Below are 24,928 nucleotides of genomic sequence, written 5' to 3' on the forward strand. Positions count from 1 at the left end.
CAAATGATTGAAATACTGGAAACTATCTGTGTAAGTGCTACTCCTTCCCCCTTCATTCCCTCCCTGTGTCTGTGACAAGCATGGTGGTACAGAGTTTCTTTCCATGCTCTTGCACTCTTTTCACTACAGGAGCCCTGCCTGTGCCAGTGCCCTGCTCAGTGATGAACCAGCTCCTGCCTGTCACTGCAGGCTAAGCTTCACAAGAGATGAAAGCAGCTTTGTAGGTACCCCAGTCTAGTGCTGGCCTGTGGCCTAATCCTGACACACTGGTAAAGTGCTCTGGAAAAATCAAATTCTTGGGCACCTAGTGTAGCTTTCCAAACAAGTGGTCTCAAGTATTGTTTGCTTTGGTTGCTCAGGTACACAAAAAAGACTGCTGGGAAGTTAAACATGCTCCTTCAAGTTTGTGAAAGAGGCAGATCTGAGAAGCATCTCCATAGCACTGAAGAAAAGAATTGGCAACTTTATACTCAGCATTGAAGTTTCATGGCATATATTAAATGAGACCTTATTAGACGTCCCTAAATATCGACTCAGTCCTTTCTTGAGTGGAGCCAAAATGGATCATCAGAAGGTAATTAGAGACTGTACCTAATGTGTAAGTGCAGGCATGAATTAAAATGGCAGGGCAGCCTTCTTTTTGTTATTTTTCAGCTTTAATGTGTTTTAATTTGTAGCTTTCATCTTCCTTTAGCATCACTTGTAATGTAAAGTAGAAGCTGAAAGCTGACCTGCATTCTGAAGAGAGGTGAGAGAGAGGAGCCACCCACTGCGCACAGGCAGTCTGACACCAGTGTGTCACATCTGTGTACAGACACGGCAGAGAATCATAGAATCGTTTGGGTTGGAAAAGATCACGATCATTGAGTCCAACCAGTATCTAACTCTACAAGTCTGGTGCTAAACATGTCCCTCAGCACAGCATCTCTGCTTCTTTGAAATGCCTCCAGGAATAGGGATTCAACCACTTTCCTGGAGAGCCTGTTCCGGTCTTTGAGAACCCTTTCAAAGAAGTTTCTTCTAATGTCCAACGTAAACCTCTCCTGGAGCAACTTGAGGCCATTCCCTCTTGTCCTGTCGCTTGTTACTAGGGAGAAGAGACCAACACCACCTCACTACAATCTTTCAGGTAGTTGTAAAGAGTAAGGTGGTCTCCCCTCAGCCTCCTCTTTTCCAGACTGAACTACTCCAGTTCCCTTACCTGATTTTCACAAGCCCTGTTCTCCAAACCTCTTACCAGCCTTGTTGCCCTTCTCTGGACCCGTTCCAGCACCTAAGTGTCTTTCTTGGAATGAAGGGCCCCAAACTGAACCCAGTACTCAAGGTGTGGCCTCACCAGTGTATAGTACAGGGGTTATAATCACTTCCCTGCTCCCACTTGCTGATCCAGGCCAGGATGCTGTTGACTTCTTGCCCACCTGGGTGCCACTGGCTCATGTTCAATTGACTGTCCATCAACACCTCCAGGTCTTTCTCTGCTGGACAGCTTTCCAGCCACTCTGCCCCAAACCTGGAGCATTCATGGGATTGTGACTCGAGTGCAGGACCCAGCGCTTGGCCTTGTTCAATCTCATACAATTGCTGCCCTGGTCTCTGCTGCAGACACGCACAGAGACCACACACACAGAAGCAGTGCCTGCAGCAGCAGCCACGCTTTCAACGGCTTTGGAAGAGGACAGCATGGACCAGGATACCACTGGACACTTACTAAAAGGAGTGCAGCTGGCTTACCACTGCTATGTATGTGCACACAATGCCTGGATGCTGTTGATTCACTGTCTGCAAAGGATTACCAGCCTATTCTCATACCTTGATCTTGAATTCTAGTTTTTTCTGGATACTGATCATCTGCTCTGTTCGGCTCATCTTCCTGACACCTTCATTACATGCTTTCACCACCTGGGAAAAAGAGAGTAAGAAAGATTTGCTTCCATTGGCCTTCAGCAGGTATGTGTAACAGCACAGAGAGACCTGACTTTAACAGGGTAAGTGCTCTGCTGTGACAGGAATTGACCAAATCACACTCTTCTGCCAGCACTGTTTTCACATGAAAAAGAGATGGGGGGAAAGAGAAATGACCCACTAAAAACTACCAAGCACCCAGATGATGTCGTAGCCAGAAGCTATCAGAGGACTTGTTAGATGGCTGCATTCAGTTACTGAACCAGACAGTAGCAATACTCCTAGTTGCACAGCAAAGCGAACGACTCATTTTCCATATCCTGACACACCATGTATCTTCCTTGTCTCCAATACTTGAAGTACATGTGCATTATCATCTTCAAGAAATGAATGAAGCCATAGATCTTCATTTCAAAGATGCAAATACTGTGGTCCTGCCAAGCAGTACCAGATGCCAAAGCTATGATATGCCCCAGGGAAAGAGATGTTCATTATACAGAGTCCAGCTCTGTTCTGAGTACAAACTTTTAACTGAAAACCCACAACCAACGTGCAGGCACTACCCTATTACAGGGACCTTAGGCTAGATGCCACTGCCTGTTTCATGAGAAGCGACTCTCTGGAGATCTGTCAAGGTAGAAAAACTATGCTGGAGAAAAAGCTCTACTTTGTTCTCTGTTTATGCTACTCAAAATCCACTAGAATACCAACAACTGAAACTGTTATCACCTCTTGCCTTTCAAAAATAGGATTCCTATGGAGAAAATAAGCACTGGATGATCTCTGTTGTGATGCTTGTACCTAGCTGGACATTAAGCATCTAAATACTTACAGGAAATTAACCATACCAAGGGAGTTATGAAGTCAATCATCTAAGACACTGACAGCTGAATATAAAGAGTGTTTTTCCATTAGCAGTTGTAGTCATCTGAGGAAGGCTGTTCCCATAGGATGCAAGCTTTTGACCAATGGAAACAAACTGGCTACCAGATACATGATGAGGCATCCTGCAAATACTAACTAATGCAAAACATTCTCCAACACTGAAGTCTCTGTCTCTATCCCTAGCAATCTCCAAAGTCTACGCTTCCTAAAGTAGTTCAAGGCAAACCCAAGAGCCCATTTTGATCTGGTATTTCAGTCAGAAGCTGCAACTGTATTCTCAGGATGATGTTTTAGCAGTTTTTAGCTTCAAATACTTAAACTGAACTGCAGGATTCAAGAGATGTTCCAAACTTCTGATTGAGAAGGGCTCAAACATTCTGTCCCAGCCCACATAGCTGCCTGCTCTGTGCAGACCATTGAGGTCTGGAGATGTGATCACCCTGTCTGACTGTGTCAGGAACAGCTCACATGGAAAACATCCCCAGTGCTTTCCTGGTGTTTTGTACACAGCAGTAACTAGGACAACTGAGTGCCCCACCTACCTACCAGCCTCAGGGAAGAGGGCTAAAAGCAGGCTTGAGTACTTCATTAAGAAATTGTCATGCTAGGTCAGAGGAAGAAATGTGGTGTACTGGAGGAAACCTGACACAGTTGTGCTCTGCTGCCTGTTGCAGCTAATAACATCTCTCAGAGGGATTCATCCCCTTCAGGTATCTGCAAAAACAATTTGTACCCTTGAAGACCCTAAGGGAAAACATTCTCTCTGCCCTTTCCTACAGCAGAAATAAACACATCTGTTATTAACAAGAGATTCTTTGTCACTGATGTCTAAGTGCTGCTCAGTAAGTCCATCTTTAAGAGCAAGGAAGGGCAGACTTACTAAAAACTAATTGCTTTTGAAATGCAGTGACAGGATTCAAAGTAACAGCTCCAGAATTGAATGTAGTTTGTAGATCTTTTTCTGAGGGGGAAGGAGCACAATGGTTTAATCTTAATGACCTTCATTTACATAATTCAAACTTACTGTTTCCAGTTCTTTATGTGCATCCAGGGCAGTGGATTCTCTGTCAGACTTCTCTTCCACTTTCTTCAAAATATTCTGCAGGGGAAAAAAGGCTGTGTTAACTCTGATTCCAATCTGACAGCACAGGAAATTCTTTGCTAGCCTCTGAGTTATTTCTGGCCATCAGCCTAATTACAGGATAGGTGACAGAGTACAGTGATTCTTACCTCTTAGTTCCTCTTTCTCATTAAAACCCATTTCTATCTGACCTTATATCTAAAAGAAATATAGCAAGCAGAATCCTATTTTATAAAAATAAATGAATAAATAAAAATAGCCAGAGCTGGTACTAACAGACAGTGTATTGGTAATCCCAGTGATATAAGACCATTTGGGACTGAGCTGTTCCCTCATCCCTAGAAGCATGTCCTCCAGCTGTATTTAGCCAAACTGGCAAAGCACAGGAGGAAGATGGCTGACAGTCTGGTCCAGGTCACCATGATGTAGGTTATTATATATGGAGCATTTCCATGTCTTGCAGATGTTCTGCACTGTGCATCTGTGTGTCAGCATCCTAACCATCAGTCAGTTGAGTTAATAAACTCTTGTTACTCCCTCTAGCAGGTCAGCAAAGTTCTTCCTCAACTTTTTGCTCAGTATAAGCTATCTGGCAAATTCAATGCTAATTTGGGAATTGTGTCTGAATGACTGAAATCTTTTTTTCTTGAGAATGTTCTGTGGAAAAGCTTAATCCAGCTCAAGGTTTCATTGTGTCTCTAAACTTTATCCACAACTACTGGAAAGGAAAATTCTAGGAATGATCTAGAAGACCTTCAGGAGAGAGAGAAGACTAGAATTCTACCTGCACCAGCAGCTTGAGTCGAGTGATCCTTTGAAATGGCAGAATTAGAAAGGAAGAAAAAGACAGGCCTTTGCACTTGGGATCCAGCTCCAGCTGTGAGATCACTTCCCGGAACGCTGGCTTGTCCTGGCTGAGAAGAGAGAGAAAGAGGATGAAGGCTTTGAGTGCTGCCCTGCCTGAGACTCTGGTATGTGGCTGGTGACCAGAAGCAGCTTGGTCCCAGAGACAGCATCTGCCTGGCCTCTCCCAGTAAGAGGGGAAGAGGGGGGTGAATGCTTCTAGGTGTATTTTAGTTTAAATCCAGAGCTATTTATAGTATTGGGGGAGGGCAAAAAATAGGTTTTTGATGTAGAAGCCATAGTAGTGTTCACATGTGTTAGCACATCTAGCTCTGTAGCATACGCTGTGTGCGTAGGTGTGTGTGAATAGGGTGTGTGTCCAAGTAGATGAGTCAGAGGCGTAATTATATATCTGTACACGGTTGGAACTCTATGACAAGGTGAAACTCCCACAGCTGTAAGAACAAGACAAGCTACAAAACGGCTCAAGCTTGGCTACTCCTGGCTGATGTAACTGTTCAAAGCAGCTGAGGGCATTGCTAGACCACAGACCCCACTGCACAGAGCAGCCTCACAAGCTCCAGCTGCCATAATCACAGGCAATGCTTCCTGGCAACTGCAGGGCCCTGAGGAAGCCTTGAGCTGCTGGAGTCCTGGCGAGCAGAAATAGCTTCGAAGAGAAGGGATTGTTAACTGTGCAAAGCCTGTCTGTGCTGTGTGCACCTTGCAACAGCCAAGAGAAGCCACCCAAAGTGTTTCTTCCTGCTGCAGGCACTTGTGTGACAGTCTGAGTCATCAGAGCCACAGCAGAAAGGACCTGTCTGCATCTGAGGAGCAACCTAAGTGGGGGAACTGTGGCACATCTCAAGCTTTGAGTTCAGCCAAGTGCTGCAACAATCTTATGCTAACTAGAAGCCCATGGAAGGGAGTCTATTCTTTTCAGTTTGCTTTATGTTCTCCCACAGATTAATAAAATGCCCTGTAAATTGATATCCAGGAATACTCTATCTCCAACTGGTCCTTTTCAAGCTCAAGTAATCTAGCCTATTGCTGCTTCGTTTCAGAGGGTTTAGCTATTGGCTCTAGCCCAACTGTTTATATTCTGCAGCTATATTGCTCACCTCTGACTAAAAGAAAACCCTGAGGCACCCTCATTTTGGAAAGAACAGTTGGCCAAGCTCAACAGAGGCCTTTTTTTTTTTCCTTAAAAGCTGAAGAGCAGAGAAAGGAAAGAATTAGGTTTTGTTACACTCCCCTCAACTAGCTGCTGCTATGGGAAAGAACTATAGAGCAGCTTGTACAGTGGCTGTCCTGAAAGAATCCAGGACATTGTAACTAGAGAAAAATTAATTCTCCTGCTCAAAGATGAGCTTCTAGGGCACTCTTTGTTTTGAGCTGGATAAGAGATTTCCTAGCAGACCAAAAGACTTGCTATACTTGAAAAATACATGTGTGTGTAACACCCAAATGTGAAGAAAATAGACTGCTGCCTCTGACTTTACTTGGTACGTTACCTGCAGACTATATCACCCCACCTCTACCATAAAGCCTTTTAATTGTGATTTCTTTTTACAGGTGCAGTGAAAAATCAGTGAAGTGGGAAATTCTGTTTCTGTGCTATCTGGCCCTTTCTCAAAAATACCAGAATTACAGCTAAACCCATGGCCTGTACAATTTTGCAAAACAATCTAATATCAAGCACTGGAACTCACAGAAGCTGCTTGTAAGTTCTCTCCTGGTAGGTCTGGTTGGAGACGTAGGTGATGTACACAGAGAAGTGATTAACTGTATGCTGGTAGACAATATCGCAGACATCGGAGATCACAATATTCTCCTCCACCCGCTGCTCGAGGTCCAACAGGAAGCTAGATGAGAAACCCAGCATTCGTATTGATTGTGACTTGAAGGAGCCCTTGGGATTCAAAGCAATGAGTCTGTCTACAGGCTCTCTGAAAAGTCAGTGAGTAATGGTCTGCCCCCAGTAACCTCAGTTACCATCCCTCTACAAATGAGATGAGCTAAACCGATGCCATTCAACCGGATAAATACCCAGCAGCAGCTGTCTTACCGCTCGCTAACAGCCATGACATCCAGGACATTGGAGAAGAGGATGTGTGCCTCAGACTGGTGCAAGATCTTTTTCAGACGTTCATTCTCCATGAAGTGGGACACCAGCAGATTAAGACTCTTGTAATATGAGGCTTCAGATGTAACCAGCTCAAACATGGCCTGAGGGAGAATCCCAAAGAAGGAAATCAGCAGGTACCTTCTATGGAGAGGCATGCTTCCAACATCTGTGCTGCACACAGCCACAGACCTTGCATACATCTTCCAGGTCCAAAGCAGAGGGAGAGGTAAGCCACAATGTTATTTGCCATGTGTTATGCAGGATAGTGATGAATGTGGAAGATTTCCTTTGTCAGCCATCAGCCCAGGCTCCTGTCTCTTTCCTAAGTCATTTGACCACATTTCCTTCCACTGAAACTCTCAAAAAGAATTCTCCCCTTTTCTGATTCTAATTAAGCAGTCTGATTTTGTGCACATGCACCCATAAAAGCACTTCATGGGCTCCTCCCTTCCTCCTTAGTGTCATTCAGGCTTGCCCTGGGGTTTCCCCAGTCACTGCATGCCCTGCTCCCCCTTATGACCACTTGTCATAATTCTGTGTTTTCATGTCTCTTTATGGAGTACCCCTTGGCAGCTTCCACACACCCTCCAAACCCCTCCAGACTGTGACATCTCTAGCTGGTTGCTCTATTTTTGGTGGCTTTTTGTGCTACCCATGTGCAACATGGTGAATAACTGTTAGATTCTTCAGACATCTCTTGAATAAGGTGCATTGTGGGCTCCTTGCAGCATCAAGGGCCAGCACCAGGACTACTGAAAGAGGAGCCTTTGGGAAGCTCAGTGAAGGTCTTGCTTCCTTAAAGCAAAAGCTGCTTTGACTCTTGAGCTCAAATTTCCCCACTGCCCACAGGTCCTCTGTTGCACCCTGGTGAGGGTTGGTGGTAGCCGGGCAGCACAAGTGTCTGAGCTCCATTGGCTCTCAGAGGCTGCAAGGGCTCACCTAGAGCCAAGGAGATCCAACAGCACAGCAGATACATGCAGTAATTTTTGTGCTGTGTATGGGAAAATATCATGGAATCACAGAATTGGCTTAGTTGTAAAAGACGTTATCTAACTCTGACAAGTCTGGGGCTGAACCATATCCCTCAGCACCACATCTCTGCCCCTTTGAAATGGCTCCAGGGACAGGGATTCAAACAACTCTCTGGAGAGCCTGTTCCAGTCTTTGAAAACCCTTTCAGGAAAGAATTTTCATCTCATATCCAACCTAAACCTTCCCTGGTTCAACTTGAGGCCATTTCTTCTCATCCTATCACTTGTAACTAAGTAGAACTTTAAAGTAGTTTTAGAGGACAAGAAAGTCTCCTCTTTGCCTCTTTTTCTCCAGGCTGAACAATCCCAGTTCCCTCACCTGTTCCTCACAAGACCTGTTCTCTAGACCCATCACCAGCTTTGTTGCCCTTCTCTGGATCCACTTCAACACCTCAATGTTTTTCCAGTAGTGAGGGCCCCAAAACTGAATGCAATACTCAAGGTGTGGCCTCACAATGCTGACTACAGGGGGACAATTACTTCCCTGGTCCTGATGGTCACACTTTTTTCTGATACAGGCCAGGATGCTATCGACCTTCATGGCCACCTGGGCACACACTGGCTCATGTTCAGCTGTTTGTCAATCAACAACCCCAGGTCTTTCTCTGTTGGGCATCTTTTCAGCCACTCTGCCCCAAATTAGGTGGGGGGGTTTGTCTTGTGGCTTACTTGATCTTTTTTTTGTGGGTTGTGTTTTTTTCTTTCTAAATAAATGCTTTGAAATCTCTGTTGATCAGGTTTTGGTCTTTTCCTGAAAGTGTCACTATGTATCACAGAAGGACATGAGATAAGAGACATGGGTTATATTCCTGACACTGTGCTGCAGTCCAAGATCTGGGAGGATTGGCATAGCAAGGAGGGTCTCTTACCCAGTTCTGAGCTGCTAAAGCACCAGCTGAAGTGACATGTCAATTGTCGGTGAGCTAAGTCAAAGAGGAGGTCCTTTCCTGCACCAGAGAAGGAGACTCTGCCTGCACAGCTCCCAAAAGAGAGACAGAGTAGAGGGTGCAGGTAGAAATGAATGTACTTGGGTCAGTGTATGCAGAACAGATGGTATTTCAGGAATAAGAGACATTTTATTTTTTCCTCAAGGCCAGATTCCCAGTGAGAAAAGTGGAGGAGTGTTATCTCAGCTTCTCCCAACAGTGTCACTAGGGCACCAGTGAACCTGAGACCCTCCCTCCTGCTCCTCACTGTAGTCCTAAATGCACTTAAAGCTTTAGCTGTAGCTTTTTATTGGATAAATTGAAAAATAGGTAAAAAATACAATGAAGAATAAGACAAGAGGTGCTGGGACAGACTGTCCCTCCCCGATATCCTGGGGATTGATATCACCAGTCATTTTGCACTGCAGCTTTCTGGACACCCCAAGGCAGGATATTTTTTTTTTTTCTGTCAGGTCGTTGATTGCAAGATGGCCATAAGACCCAAGATTGAGATCTCCTATTCTACCACAGCCTTTAAACTCTCAAAAAACTCGCTCAATCTAGAAGGCTGTAGATCCGTAGAAGTCCCTCTGCCTCCATTTGGATAAAATAATTTGTGTACATTTGCTGTTCGCTATAGCGAGGGGGTGCGTGACCTGCATAGGCATATGCAGAGTGCAAGCCAGACCAAGGAAATAACTAAATCCATGGTGAAAATATCAGTGCACAGGGTTCCAATTTAAAGGAAATGCCAGGAAAGTAAGCAACATCTCCACCGATCCGGACAAGCTTCTGGAATTGTTCACTGCATGTGAATCTAGGTGGTCATCTGCATACCTAAAGTACCTACTCCGAGGAGCCCAGACTGCTGCTTCCTATTTGAATGATAAGTATGAGCTGCAAATCTGCTAAACGGGCACCAAACATCCAAGCATGTGGTGTGATGATGGGATCTCTGTGGAATCATCTAACTTTGCTAGTGCTAAGCAGTCAGTAGGGAAAAACCAAAACAAAACAATTAACTTCTGGCTTCAGAATTGGGGGGGGGGGCAGGGAAAGAAGTTGAATTAAATGTCAACTGATGCAATATTATCTTCTTGAGTCTACAAATACTCTGAAGAAATCTTTTGCAAACATGGCCAACACTGTTCTATGAGTCCTCTGGGTCATTCACTTCTTGAAATCTTATAGTCATGTAAAAGCTATACTAATCATCTTCATTGCTTGTTTTGGCACAGAGACTGAGAAAAAACGACAGAGAAGTGAAGCTGAAGGAAGAAAGGAATACAGAAGATCAAAAAGAAGAAAAATTAAAAGTTACCAAAGATAAGAATAATCCTACTGCCTAAATTCCTACTGAGACAATATGATGTTCTATTGCACAAATTGGAGGTATCTGTTCCCAGGGGCCCTGCTCTTCAAGCAAACCAGGAGGTAAGAGGGCAGAGAACTAAGGTCAGGTCTTAATCTAGTCTAGTCTAGAAGGGATGTTGTTCTGATTGAACGCCATAGCATTGGCTGTGACTGGCTCTCAGACATGGTTGCCTTCACAGGACCAGTGTGATACCTACCTGCTAGAATCCCACAGTCCAGCACAATAGCTGTTGGGAGGAGGGCAGCTCTATTGTACAGCAAATGCAGAGGTTTGAAATTTTAGGGCTGCTCAAAGACCAAAAATGAAAGACCTGTCAAATGCACTCTTCCACCGCAAGGTCATCACCAATGCACACCGACCATGTTCAAGCCCCTCTTTTGCTTGAGCAAAGAAAATTTTCAGAGCAGCAACTGTCTAATGTAAATTCATGCCATGACCCACTGTGCAGATTAGCCTCTGCCCCTTTTTCTAACAGCGTAGTGACCGAAATCCTAATAATCCCTGGCACAAACTTTATCAAGGATCATACATCTCGGCAAAAAGGGTTCAGTGCAAAGACTGAGAATACTTTGCTAAACTGTTTGTATTGGTAAATTGGTTTTGGCAAGTTCTACTCTGTTTGGAATCTCCTAAAACATGGAAGATGAGCGTGGTGCAGGAAAATCACTACAGTTAGCAAGCAGAAAATAGCAAAAGGCTTGTATTAGCAACAGTGTGGCCACCAGGGAAGCGACTGCTCCCTGTAGTCAGCACTGGCAAGGCCACACCTCAAATACTGCATTCAGTTTTGGAACCCTGACGGCAAGAAAGACATTGAGGTGCTGGAGTGGGTCCAAAGAAGAGCAACAAAGCTGGTGAAAGGTCTGGAGAGCACTTCTTATGATGCTCACAGTTAAGGGAACTCGGGAAAAAGAGATTCAGAGACCTTGCTCTCTACAACTATCTGAAAGGAGACTGGAGAGAGGTGGAGGTCAGTCTTTTGTCACAACTAGCAAGTGACAGGAAAAGAGGAAGTGGCCTCAACTTGTGCCAGGGAGTGTTTAGCTTGGACAGTAGGAACAATTTCTTCCCCAAAAGGATTGTCAAGCCCTGAAATAGGCTGCCCTGGGCAGCAGTGAAGTCCCCATCATTGTGGGCATTTAAACTATGTAGATGTGATGCTGAGGAACATGGCTTAGTGGTGAACTTGGTAGTGCTAGGTTAAACGGTTGAACTTGATGATCTTAAAGGTCTTTTCCAACCCAAACAATTCTGTAAAACAAAGAAATTATACAATAAATAAAACAAGGACAAACTGAAAAGTAGAGAACACAACTTGGGAATGAGGGATAAACTGGAGTCACTCCACAGAAAGCCCATACCCTACGCTAAGGTTTATACTGAAAGAAGTTTCACTTATTAAATGTTGTTTTGTCTGATCTCTGGATGACTTCCTCTTCAGCACCTAGTACCTAGGTGACAGAATCTGGTTTAATCTAAATCACATGTAATAGAGGGTGTGTTTTCTCTCTAGTCACTTGTTCCTCCAGCTGTATTCCTCCAGCCTCTCCTTTCTTCCACGCTGACTCCATGTCAAAACCCAAACTGCATTTCTCTTGGCTTGTTCTTCTTACATCATTATGCATTCTATGCAGTTAAAAGAAAGCCCTTGGTGATTCACGATTTCCTCTGTTTGACACTCAGCAGATGTCTGGATAGTTAAAACTACCCTATTAATAACATAGTAATTTCTGATCATTATTCCAGTAGCACATAAATTTCATATTTCCTTAACCTTTGTGATCTGTAACATGGCTTTTTGCTTTTCCTTTTGTTCTTTCTTTTTCTGCATTTGCACGTACCCGCCACTTTCAGTTGCTGCTTTACATCTTTGCTACTCCCACATTCATTTCAGAAGAAAAAAGGCTGCTGCAGCTCAGGCCACCACAGTCTGAATTCTCTTGGGGTTCCTGAGGCTAATGGGCCATGCTGTAACATTTTTTGGTTGCAGTTTCTAGGGAGCGGATGTGAGTTTGTTTCTTTGTTTTGTTTGCTTGGGGTTGGTTGGTTGTTTTGGTTTGGTCTTTCTCCCCTTCCTGAAATTCTATTCTCTGACTAATTTCTTCAATGAGGGCAATGACAAATTGCCTTCCATGACACTTGTCAAGCATCTATTGCTCTTCCAGTCAAGCTTCTTGTTTTGAGGCTTGAAAAGACCAGTGTCTTGGTTTTTATATTGTACTGACAACCCTCTTAGTCTTATCTGTCATCACCGATAATAAAGACCAAATTCTTCCTCTTGTTCATGTCTCTTTCATTCTGCAGATTACTGCAGATGAGCAACTTTTCCTCTGGCTGTTAAGCCTTGCTCCATCACAGCTATGGTGGTATTACCTTCCTCTGGTGTGAACAAGGGTGTTGCTTCAACTTTCTTTACATTTGGGTACTAGAATTCCTTTCTGTGGTGTAAATCACACTCCTGATCTTCCTTTCAGGCTGAAGACCTGCAAGATCCTCTAGTCCCTGTGCTTACGGCAGCTTTGAGGATAAAATCAGTCAGAATGGTATGATTTTCTTAGGACATTTACTCCCAAATATCTGCTGCCCTGTACTGCAGGTAAATTCATCCAGTCCTCCTTCCTGAAGCTGAATGCTTTACATACACTTCATCTAGCTCTTATGTACAGCTCATATTTCCAATGTGATCACAGTTCCCGCACTGCAGGGTAGGGACCACTTGCTTATAGCAAGGCTGAATTCAACATCATTCCTTTAATTGCCTCAGTGATTTCTCCAACCCTTCTTGCTTTCTGTCCTTGACTTTCCTCATAAAGCAAATTCTCCACTTTATCTATTCAATGTTCATCCAATTTCACAGCTTTCTGGCTTTGAGCAATTTTATAATCTCTTATTCTGCTAATCCCAGAACGAACAGGAAGAAAATCTCAGCTCTGATAAACTAACATCAGGGGAAAGCACAACACTTCTTTAAGGCAGCTCTGTCCTATCTCCATCTGCTTAATTTCTGTTGCTATTTAAGCAGAGAGAAGAAAATTCAGCATGCTTAATGTTGGGGTTTAGCAGCACAGATATTTTTTCCTTAGAACACCTACAGCTAGTGAACACAACAGAAATGGCAGCTTTTGAAATCTACAATGCAAACTTCTAAGCCAATGTTTCTCTGTAAAAGACACTCATTTTGAAGCAGAAAGAAGAAAAGCTTGTGTTTTTTCAGATGCCAGATTGTGTTTGTAACGCTGGAGGTTGGAAGGACCATATTTTGCCAGGTAAACAGAACAAAACCGATATGGAAAAAAACAGTGCAGAAAAACATGGAAAAGCAACAAATCACATTGGACACCTTCAACCGTTTCCCTGACACACTACCAATTTGTGCTGCCAGCCCAGCCACCCTGTATAAACACCCAGGGTGTAAGGAACACAGCACAACCCCCCACACCCCTGCAGTTCACAAGGTGAGCCTTTCTGGTGTCACAGAGAAGTTACAGCCTTGACCAGGATGCAGCTGGCACTGCGATTCACCAATGTTGACTGTACAAATCCAGGTAAACTTAGGGGCAGCTGCTCACACCCCAAGGTGTTCTTCAGCACTTTGGGTACAATCTCATGAGCCCAGGCTCAACAGATACATTGCCACAATGGTCTTACAGAATCGCAGAATGATAGGGGCTGGAAAGGCCCTCTGGGAGATCACCTAGTCCAAGAGCCCTGCTAAAGCAGGGTCACCTAGAGCAGGTTGCACAGGAACACATTCAGGCAGGTTTTGAAAGCCTCCAGAAAAAGAGATACCACAACTACTCTGGGCAACCCAGTCCAGTGCTCTGGCACCCCCAAAGGGAAGACATTTCTCCTTACGTTTAAGTGAAGCCTCCTGTGTTCTAGTTTGTGCCTGTTGCCCCTTGTCCTATCACTGTGCACCACTGAAAAGAGCCCAGCCTCATCCTCTTTACTTCCACCCTTTTGATATTGATCAGCATTGAGAAGATCCCCTCTTAGTCTGCTCTTCTCCAGGCTAAAGAGCCCTAGTTCTTTCATCCTCTCCTCAAAGACAGATGCTCCAGTTCTCCAGTCCCTTCAGCATCTTTGTGGCCCTTTGTCTTCAGTTGTTCCCTGCCTCTCTTGAACTGGGGAGCCCAGAACTGGCCACACACTCCAGGTGCCACCTCATCAGGGCAGAGTCAAAGGCGAGGAGAAGATCCCTGAACCTGCTGGCCACATTCTTCTTAATGCACTTCAGAGTACTGTCAGCCTTCTTGGCCACAAGGGCACATTGCTGGCTTGTGATGAAGTTGTCCACGAGCACTCCCAGGTCCTTCTCCACAGAGCTTTCCAGCACGTCACCCGCTCACCTTTACTTGTATGTGGAATCATTCCTCCCCAGGTGCAGGACTCTACACCTGGCCTTATTGAACTTCATGAGGTCTCACCTGAAGGAATCCTGGCATAGGACTATTGTAGGATTCACAGCCTGGAGCCTTTGAAAGCCCCATTGCTCACATTGCAACACAAACCACATGCTAAACAAGGCTTGTCCATCTCCACAGCTGGCTGGTGACAGAGTGCTCATGCTCCCCATGCTATCCAGAATAGCAACAAGTTGTAAATTGTTGTGTGACTGAAATTTTCATTAATTGCAGCAGCTGTCTCCACCTACTCCTTTCGCTCTTTGATACATCCCTATAAATTAATGGAATGTGACTCTTAAACAGTGATGTCACTGCACTGTACAGCTAAAATGCAATTATAGCTATCATTTGGGCTGGGTGATCGGTTGGACTGGATGATCTTGAAGGTCTCTTCCAACCTGGTTAATTCTATGATTCTATGATTATTTTTTACTGTTTTACATAAGACTCCAAGTAATAACTATTAAAAATAAGGAAGTTTACCAATCTTCATCTCTTTCCATTAAACCCCTCACATTTAAAACAGATCGCAGTCAACAACTGAATTCTTCTAAGATTTCTGTTAGAAATTATATATCCTGCTAGTAACTGCAGAAGAGGTTTATGTGCGCTGGGGACCAAAAGCTCTGCTGCAAGAGCCTCTTCACCATCCCTGTTCCTTTGTAAATCACTCCTACCACTGAATCAGAAAAGGGCAAAGAAGTTCTTTTCTGCTACAGAAATGTCCAGCAGCTGTAGCATATAGAACACCATCTGTAGTTTCAAAAAAAAGTGAGTGGTGTTAACCAGTGCAACACACGAAAGTACTTCACAGAGCAAGGCTATGATTGCTATGAAGCTTTTCATTTTTAAATCTTCAATTTTACTTAATTCACTCTCACTCATTTAAGCAACAACTCAGTTAAGAAACATTCCACTTTCCCGCTTTACCTCTTGCAGCTTGATCTCATCTGGCTGGAGGATGCTGAGGACCCCGCTGCTCCGGATCTCAGGAAGATCTTGCCATAAATTGAACCTGGAGTTGGAGTTTCTCAGCAAACTGATCTGTGGTGGACCTTTGCTTTCAGGTGTACTTGTAGGTTCTACTTCAGTTGGGGTTTCCTCGCTGGGTGAGCTCTCTTCAGGGTCTGTCTGTGAATCCTGCAGTCGTCTGGTTTCAATCTCCTGGCGTGTAGATTTGTCTCGATATTCCTGGTACAAGAGCCCTAGGAGGCAACACAACAGGTCTGAGAGGTTACAGCTTACCAAAAAAGTAGAAATGTACTGTGGGAGAGGATATTTGTTTTGCTGTGGTTTACCTCAGCAAAGGTGAGAGAGATCCCTTTTGTGCTGAGCAAAAAAGCTAATTATGGCATTCCTATTTCAACCAGAAATGGAAACTATATATGGAAGGCCATTTCTAAATCCCAAGTGTTGTCAACAATCTGCTCTCACAAAACATTTAATAACACAGTCAGATGAATCTGTGATTGATTGGAAGATGTAAAAGAAGTGGTTTGATATATCTGCCAGGCTTTTCAATGTTTCGTTTAAACCTTGATTTTCTCTGCAATATTAATATGTATAGATTGGTAGGTATGTGTAAGAGTGTTGAAACTGCAGTTTGATGGCCATGAAAATTGTGAAGGAGGAAATGGTGAGCTGCTATTAAGGCACTGACTGGCCAGGTGAAGCACTTGGACAACAACCTGAGGTTGCTAGTTTTGGTATTGACTTTGTGGTTAGCCTCACTGCTTAATTTCCTTCTGTTTCTATGATGACTGAACAGATAAAATTAACATTTAAGAGGTATCTGAATGCCACAGGAAAAGGCTCTCAATTCCCACCATTTTGCAGCACATCAATCACACGAACTGTTTCCCCAGTTTTAATCACTAACTTTGGGAGCAGGCAAAATTGCATAGGATTTACCCCCACCCCTGATTTCAAATGACAGCACACAAAAAAAGCAGGAATCCTGAAATTCTTTGGCAATCTTTAGAAGATTCTTTTTTTCTCCTAGGGCTTTCTAACTGTCCCATTTCTCTTTCTGAAACATCTGTAGGACCCAGAATATTAATTGCTCGAATGTAAAATATAATTTAGAAAAGACAAGAGAGCATGAGCCTGATCTGAGTCACTTACTCAAATTGAAGGAGCACAATTCGCATTATCTCCCTTGGTTTGTGCTTGAATTGTAAAGTGTAACATTAATGAATGAAAAGTCTTGAAAGTTAAAAAAAACCTCTACACAATTTATTTTGTCAGAATTATTAGAGGTTAAAATCTTGTCACATGCATTCACTATATTGTATCTCAGAAGCATATTCTGTGTGTAATAAGGTGAGACAACTGGGTCAGGCATTTGTCTAGGGAGGGCAAAAATGGAGATGTTACTGTCTATGAAATCTCCACTACAGTTTTCATGAGGTTCTGTACTAGCCACTGTCAAAACTGTATCAGAAATATGCTGGGGAGAAGTGCAGGCACAAGGACAGTGCTACCACAGGCTGCAAGTGTATCCTGTTCTCCCTGGAAAGATGTTCAGCAGCAGATTAAAATAGCAATGAGGGTAGCTGTGCCTAGGAAACCATACAGTCTCCTGTTAGCTTCCTACACAACCACCAAAGAGAGGAGACTTCCCTTGAAGTTCTACATGCTGCTGCTACTTACATAACCTCTCTCTGCGTCAACTAGGCTTGCATGGCTTTCCTAAGCATTTCAGGCTGTTCTTCAGCATTAGTGAGGGTGCTGAGGATGTAGTGGGGTGAGAAGACTTCTTCAGGAACGGTGCAGAGGGCCTGCTAGATGGGAGCTGCTTTCTGTGGTACTGAAAGCTCAGCCTGTGCCTGAAGGCTCTGGTGCAGTAGGGCACTGGCGGGCAGGACAGACTGGGAATTAACACCCTGCACCAATATGAACGGCACTTGAGGAAAAACATGCTGGGAAACTGAAGCATAACCTCTCTCTTTTACTTGTGTTGGAGATAATTATACTTGCAGTGTCTGATTGTACAACTGTGTTGTGCTGGTGAGTCTGCCCTGCAAATCAGAGGCAGTTAAAGGTATTTTATGCATGGGGGTTTAGCATCCCTTGTGCAGATTAGGAGAGCGTCCCTTTTAAAAAGGTCCTCAGGGCAAGCTTCTCCCTTGGTTTAAGGAAATAAAATCCAGGTGATGCAACTAGATTTTGTTTTCAACCAAATAGACAAAACCTATGGAGCCTTCCATGACACGCAAAGGCAAATATGGACATGGAGAGGTCTGACTGACTAAAGGTATCACCATCAGAATTCACTTCGAAATGACAAGGTAACTCATTTTGAAGAAGTGGGATGAAGAGAGACCAGTTGAAGCTCTACCACAGATAGCAGTTTGGGGAAGAAGCAGAAAGCTGGTATCAGAAGATAGAAAAAAGACAGGTAGATGTTTAGGCAGAAGCAGGGCAGGAGAAAACAGAGAAGGCTGTGATAGCAGTGACAAAAGATGACCTTCCTATCTTGGTGTATAAGGTCCATCCGTATGTCAGTAACGAGGTTACAGTTGGTAGAGGAAAGGTGTGGATGAGAAAGAGGGAGAGAAGCCATGAAAAAGCCTGCTCCAGCTGAGGCAGGATATGGCCATGATGCAGGTCAAGTAGCGTAACAGATGCAAGGTTGGCGGACAGAGTTTTGACAGGAGAAAGAAGAGTGATACAGCTGGGAACTGACTGGATGTGTAGAAAGAAGCTGAGATCGGTATTCAGGTGTGACCCAGAAGATATGATGATTTAGTAAATGCTAACATTTAGAAAGTGAGAAGTATGAGCTCCATTCATTGCTTTATGTCCCAACTATCCTTACTGTGACCTGGCTAAAGGTTAATTGTGTGGGCAGAGTATGGGTTTGGTGTTGTATGTTGACTTCAGTGGTTAAGACTTATCTTCCTAAGGGGTATATACATTGTTTGTATAGTACATAATAGATTTTTCCCTTTGTGTTTATTCCATTTAATTTGCTGTCATAGTTTTCCTTTCCAGCTCAAGTGTTTCTCCCCTCCCCTCCCTCTCAAGAGCTAGGAGGAGAATTGAAAAACTAGTTACTAATTGTGGCAAATACTTGCCTTAGAGAGTTCACAGTGCCTTAAAAGCAAATGTTATTACAATGAAAGCTATCTAAAATCTCTGGAGGTCCAGAAACAGTTTCCGTGAAATTCTCTGCTCCAGTTTCAGGCAAAAAAAATCATTAATACCTCAACAGCAGAAGGGATGGAAGGGAGAAAGTGTGTTCCAGCCATTTGAAATGACCTCTTCTGTTGAGGATTAGCAAAGCATCTCTGCTTGTCAAAACCCTGTCTCTTCCATCAAGGTTCAACAGCCCTTCTTGCAGTTGCACTGACACATGCAGAGCTAGTGCATGGCTTCCCTCTGATATACAGCATATAAAAATATATATTAATATAGCCACTGGGTTGCTCTGAAGTCCTGATGGTTGAGCATTTTTATCAGGCCTCCTAGCAGCGCAATGCCAGTTAACTGACAATGTATTGACACATCTGCCTTGGGAGATTAGTACCTACACAGCCAAAAGCAAGTAGCAGATCTGGCAATATCCAAGCAAGTCGTTCACCACTTTCTTCCAGAAGGCCCTGAACTCAGCTGTTTTGTCTGACAGATGCTGGCAGGCTCCTGGTTTCCCACTGGCCTCTTTCCCCTGTGCTGTCCCAGTGTCATCATATGCTCCAAGAATCAGCCCTGCCTGCCACAACCTGACATCAAATTGCAGCCACTCTCCAAGAGACAGCATGAGAAGCCTCCTCATTCCTGCCAGGTAAGATGTTCACCTTGCTGCTCCTGAGAGTTATTTATCTGATTTTTCCCATGCCAAGTGCAGTATTCCTGTTCTCTAGACTGAAATACGTTGCAGTTTCATTTCCTGCAATTGAACAGAACTATTGAAAAAGTAAGCTTATCTCTTCACCACCACCCCCCAAAAAAAACAACAAACCACCAAAAAAAACCCCAACCAAATCCAACCAACCAACCAAAACCCAAAACAACCTCAGGATAGGATTTAACTCTGCAGTTGCCAAAATCTCTCTGAGGAATGTTACAATTCAGATGTGGGGAAACCAAGAAACCAAGGCCTCTTCACATGCCACCCACACACATTAAAAAATTAAATACTACAAGAGCAAAAGCACAACAGGCTCTGTCCTCTACAGCCACCCAGATAACCTCAACTCTGCCTTCGCAAAGAGACCACAAATGATAAAATAGCCACTGGTGTTGCATTTGCAATGGAGAAGCAAGTTGTCGTGCACACATGCTGACTCTGGTGCATGCACCTGACGTCCAACAGGGGAGTAGACCAGTGCTTTAGTCTTACGCCTTTTTGAGTATTCAAAATCAGATTTCTGCAGAAAGTTTGCTGTAGCCTTAAAGGTTAATTTCTTTTTAACTACAAGGATTAATCGTTCTTTATGGATGAAGATAAAGCTGCTCACTGACGGCGTTAAATCTCCTGCCCGGCAGCGTGCAAGCCTGACGCCCTTAAGGACAGCAAACCCCACCGCTAAGGCCAGGGAGTTTTACACCGCCAGCGAGAAGTTTTCCCAGAAATGACAGCACAACCGCCTTACCCCTGCCCGAGGCTCTCTCCTGCCAGGTACCGCTTAGTTGAGACCTGGGTTTCATTCGCTAAATGCTGCGGGTTTGGGAGTTTGGGAGGCCGGCAGACGGCTGCCCCTCCCGGGTTGAGGGGCCCGTCCCGCACACCTGGGAGCTGCCGTGCTGCTGCCAGCGCCGGCAGTGGCAAAGCGGAGTTGTGGGGAGCCGCAGCCGCCGGACAGCCCGGCGGACCCTCTCGCCAGGACGTAACGAGGCTGGGCACGGCTCCTTACCGATGTGCTCGATGAGATTCCTCCAGGAGTCAGCTGTCATGGGGTGGGCTGGCGGCGGTGCCTCGGTGGTGGCGGTGGTGGGGTTCTCCTCAGCAGCAGCCGGGGGCTCCCTGTGGGAGGCGGGGGCACCCTCAGCCGCGGTAGAAGGCTGGCGCCGAGCCGGCCCCCTCCGCCCCGGACACGGCCCCTCGCACCCACCCTCGGTGTCCCCCCGCTCACCTGCTGGGATGTCCCGCCGAGCCGTCTTGGTCGAGGGCGCAGGCGGCGCTGAGAGCCGCAGCCAGTAGCTCCATGGCCGGCGGCGGCAGGCGGCTGCCGAGCAGCTCCGGCGGCAGCTCCGGCGGCAGCGGCGCGGAGTTGGGGGAGCCCGGGCGGTTGCCACGGTAACGGGGGTAGGAAGGTAGCAGCCTGCGAGGGAGGGAGAGGGTAGCTGCGGTCGCCCCTGAGGCGCCCTCGCAGCCCCCGAGACTCTGAGCCCCCAAGCCCCCTAAGAGTCTCTCTTCAGACACACGCTCCCCCCATTCCCCAGGCACCCTCATGCACTCTTCCCCTCAAATCTCTAGAGAACCCCTCAAAGCCTTCCCTCAGACCCGTCTCAGAGACCTCTCCAAATTGCCTCAGAGCTTCTCCTTGAGCACCCACAACCCACTCAGAGCCCCGTGGCTCCTTGCAGCCCCTCTCTGTGTTCCCACATCTGCTCCGAGGCCCCACAAAGCTCATCCAAATCCCCAGGGGCCCCCTCAGCCTTCCCCAAATCCCTCGCGAGACCCCTCAGAGTCCGTTTGAGTTCCACAATCCCGCACCCTCCAAACCACTTGGAGACCCCCAAACTCAGCTCTTAGAGCTTCCACCGGACCCCTGTGTCACCCAACAGCCCGTGGAGCCCCCCGACAGACCTTCTCAGAGCCTCAAAAATTCTTTCTGAGCTCCCCTCCCCCCAAATTCTCCTCTCGCAGTCCCCAACCCCTTGCAGCGCCCACCTGGTGCCCGGCACCCCTGCCCGCAAAGACCTCCTCAGTCCCCCAGCTCCGCTCCAGCGCAGGTCCCTCCTCCACCGGGAGGCTGACTCCCTCCTCCCCAAGGCCCCCTCAAAAGACAGCAATACCTGCCCCAGCCCCTCTTCCCCCCACCTTCACAGGAACCCCTACCTCCATGCCCCCTGCTCTCCTGCAGAGAAGCTCCATTCTCAGGTGCAGGGAAGCCCCTTCGCCATTCCTTCCTCCCTCTTCAGCAAGACACCCTCCCCCGGCAAGCACCCTCACACCCCATCCCACGCAGCAGCCTGGCCCACAGCCCCTCTCCTCCATGCACACCCCCCCTCTTCCTAGCGGGAGGGGGTCCTGCCCTGGCACTGACCTCTCTCTCCTCCCTCAAACCCAGGGCACAGCGCTGCCCCCCATCCCTTTCTTCTCTCTGCCTATGTGCGGCTGGCGTCGGCTTTGAGGGAGAAGAGGGGCTCTCCTGAACTGCTTCCAGATCTGGTGCATATGGTGCGTTTCTTCTCCCGGAACGAAACCCTGAGATGGAGGAATGTAACTGGGAAACTCAGCTTAATCCTTCCTGCCGGTTACTGTACTCCTGGTTAGCCCACAGAATTCACCGCTCTCCTCCTCCGGCAGGGCTTTGCGCCCGCTGGCTCATCTCCCTCCCCTTTCCTTCCTTAGTGTTGCTACTTCTATAAGGATATATTGTCTCGTTTAGGCAGTATCGCAGTACTCAATGATCTCTATCTGTCTTCTTGCAGATAACTGTTTTTTTCATCTCAGGGGTAAATCCTCTTGAGCTCCAGAGCAGAGTTTATTTACAACCTTGGATGTTGAATGCTTGTGGACAAGTTGGGTGCAGCTCTTTCCTACACATTAGTAACCCCCAGAAAACAAACAAACAAAACTCAAAACCCCCACAACCAACACCGCACAAACAAAAAAAACAAAACCAAACCAAACCCGAAAGAAAACCAGCCCTGTCATCTGCACCACATTGCACCTGAGGAGCTAACAGTCAGAAAATACTCAGCAATGCCTCGTTCGCTTTCTCTCTGTTGTACAAATAACTATGGGTTGTTTGGGTTTCTTTTTCTGTATATCATAATGTAATTTATGCAACAGCAAAAAATCCATGCATTGGTCTGTATGTTTAAAGTGGTTTCCTGCTTATCATTTTTATATTGTATTTGCTAAATGATATATTAGGACAACTTCTTGTCAGCACATTCAGAAAAACTCCTTCAGCTTATATGAACTAGATTGCAATCTGGTACACCGGAGAGCTCAGTCCTTAAGTCATTAAGAGGCAGAATGGAGAGAAAAACAGCTGGAAATATCGTTGAGGACTCAGAGAAGACTGTTAGCCAAGTCCAGTCCTCAACTGGGAGATAAAAAGGACCAGACAAGCAATAGGAAAAATTAGGCTGAGGGTGAGAGCTGGAGCCTGTTTTGCACTTAACAAAGAGGAGGACAACGGCAGCCATGGATGTACAAAGGCAGATTGTCACAGGGTAGATGGTCAGTGTGGGATGAAAGTGGGTTATCAGTCATTAAACACTGGGGCTCAGGGGCTTGGGGAAACAGGTGAGCATGGAGGCAGTCCTATCCTTGGAGGAGGGACAAAGCAGCAGAGACTATCTGAAACTATACCTAATGACTGACATTTTGGTGGCTTGCTGCCAGGGCAAGAATATTGTCAAGGGTTCTAGTAAGTGGGTGGTGTGCTGAAAAGCTTCTTTCTTAGAAAAGGGGAGGGAGGACATTAACTGTACTGAACCTCTTCGTTATCTTGAATTCTGGAAAAGCAGAGATGTTGTTTGCTATTTTCTAAAGGGAAGGATCAAAAGCAGTGGGGAGTTCTCCCAAAGGTAAATCAGTGCATATGCTCTTACTGATACTGCTAGAATGAATATATATCTAAATAGAACTTTGGGGTGTATGTTTTAAAAACACAGAATAAATTTTTCAGAAGTATGCTTTAAGAGTTTAACAGATTCTAACCCCTCACATTGCTTCACTCCCAAAGGTTAAACTCTGTCACAAATTCAAATTTCTTTTTAGAATAAGTGTCTCAGTCATGGTATAAAAAACATTGCAAAATAGAAAGCATCTTTTAAGGATCCTGTAACTGTTTGGTAATTTGATCCTGCCTGTCTTCCTTTTCCCTTCAAATTTTCCTAAAGAATTTCACTTTTGGCCTGAAATGAAAATCCAAAAACATCACTGAAAGTAATAATGATAATAAAAATGCTAGAAGCTCTGAAGAGGTGAGAACACCAGCTAAGAGTGAAGTGCCCTCTCTGACCGTGGGAGGCCACAGTTTATATTTTGTAGAGATCTGTTCTACTGTGTAGCAATGACTAATATAATTCCTTCCTTTAGAAATTTAAAAAAAAATTTAACTGCAATTTGGTCTTTCAAAAATGTTACTCTTTCCTCCTTTCCAGGCTTATTCTCATACTGCATGTTGATGTACAGAGAAAGTTCATAAACAGAACAAGTGCCTGAGAAATACTTTTTCTCCCAAGTGAAGTGACAGAGTGTTCCCATCACTCTGGGACTAAAGTAAAGAAATGATATTTAGCAAGATAAAGATATTTTTGTCCTACAAAAATGGTTAGGATTTTCTAATTCTTGCTTTTCTGCTTGGGGACAAATAAGAAAGCTTTCCAAGTTTGTCATTAAAAATGAAGGCAGGCAAACAAGTGATTCTTTCTCAGCAGTCTGGTGGCTGAGTGTGGGGGATTCAGATTGGAGTCGTGGCTGTGTCATTGCCTCACATTCCACATGTTACTGCTTGTTCCAGGGTGGATCCATCTCTCTTCCCTGAATTGCTCTGCTTTTTCTGGTCGCTGGGAAACATGCTTGAAGTGGGTGAAAACCTTATTCACCATTTACCACTTTAGGTCAGTCAGTACTGGACAATTACTGCTAAGTAGAGTAACTTCGGCATAGCTTCTTTCTTTCTCCCTACTACCACAGCTGCTAGGACTTTGTGTGCAGTTTAAGCTGACCTAGACGCTCAATTCCACTTTTCACTCAACTATCTGTGGAAGATTTCTACCTCCATTTTTATGCCAGCGCTTACGTTTGTCTCATCCTTCGTGAGCAGGTTTGGGCAGCTATAGCAGTACAAAATTATTCTTTCTTTTTTTTTTAATTTTTTTTAAGAACTAGCTTTGTGTGTGTCTGGAGTATCTTGCTACAGGGTGAGATCAATGTGAATGACAGCATAACAGAGGTGGCAGACATGCAGATGGGTGGCAGGCCTCTGGCAGTGCCATCTTGGGTTATTTTATGCTGCTGTGGAACTGAAGATTCAGGCAGAAGTTCCCACTCCATCTAATCTTAACCATCTGGTTGGGAGTTTGGAGGAGGTTTTCTTTTCCCTCTCAATGTATCAATAATGAATTTGATCCAAAGCCCAAAAATCTTTTCCCCATATAATCAAAATAAGTAAAATCTCATAATGACAGATTAGTTTCCTGACTGAAATCCCTGCATTTC

General features: G+C 45.1%; 1 protein-coding gene across 1 annotated transcript in view; it reads right to left on the bottom strand.

Moving 5' to 3' along the window:
• NGEF (neuronal guanine nucleotide exchange factor) overlaps positions 1 to 24,928 on the bottom strand; it is a 39,280-nt gene that overhangs the window by 5,732 nt on the left and 8,620 nt on the right. The window contains exons 3-10 of the mRNA XM_054386178.1: positions 20,655 to 20,843; positions 20,436 to 20,545; positions 15,508 to 15,782; positions 6,780 to 6,940; positions 6,424 to 6,576; positions 4,653 to 4,782; positions 3,812 to 3,886; positions 1,810 to 1,899 (exon numbers count right to left, since the gene is read on the bottom strand). Of these exons, the coding sequence (XP_054242153.1) occupies positions 1,810 to 1,899; positions 3,812 to 3,886; positions 4,653 to 4,782; positions 6,424 to 6,576; positions 6,780 to 6,940; positions 15,508 to 15,782; positions 20,436 to 20,545; positions 20,655 to 20,843 (1,183 nt within the window). The remainder of the gene's footprint in view (positions 1 to 1,809; positions 1,900 to 3,811; positions 3,887 to 4,652; positions 4,783 to 6,423; positions 6,577 to 6,779; positions 6,941 to 15,507; positions 15,783 to 20,435; positions 20,546 to 20,654; positions 20,844 to 24,928) is intronic.

This window comes from Indicator indicator, chromosome 13, assembly GCF_027791375.1.
Source record: "Indicator indicator isolate 239-I01 chromosome 13, UM_Iind_1.1, whole genome shotgun sequence".
In the NCBI taxonomy this organism is placed as follows: domain Eukaryota; kingdom Metazoa; phylum Chordata; class Aves; order Piciformes; family Indicatoridae; genus Indicator; species Indicator indicator.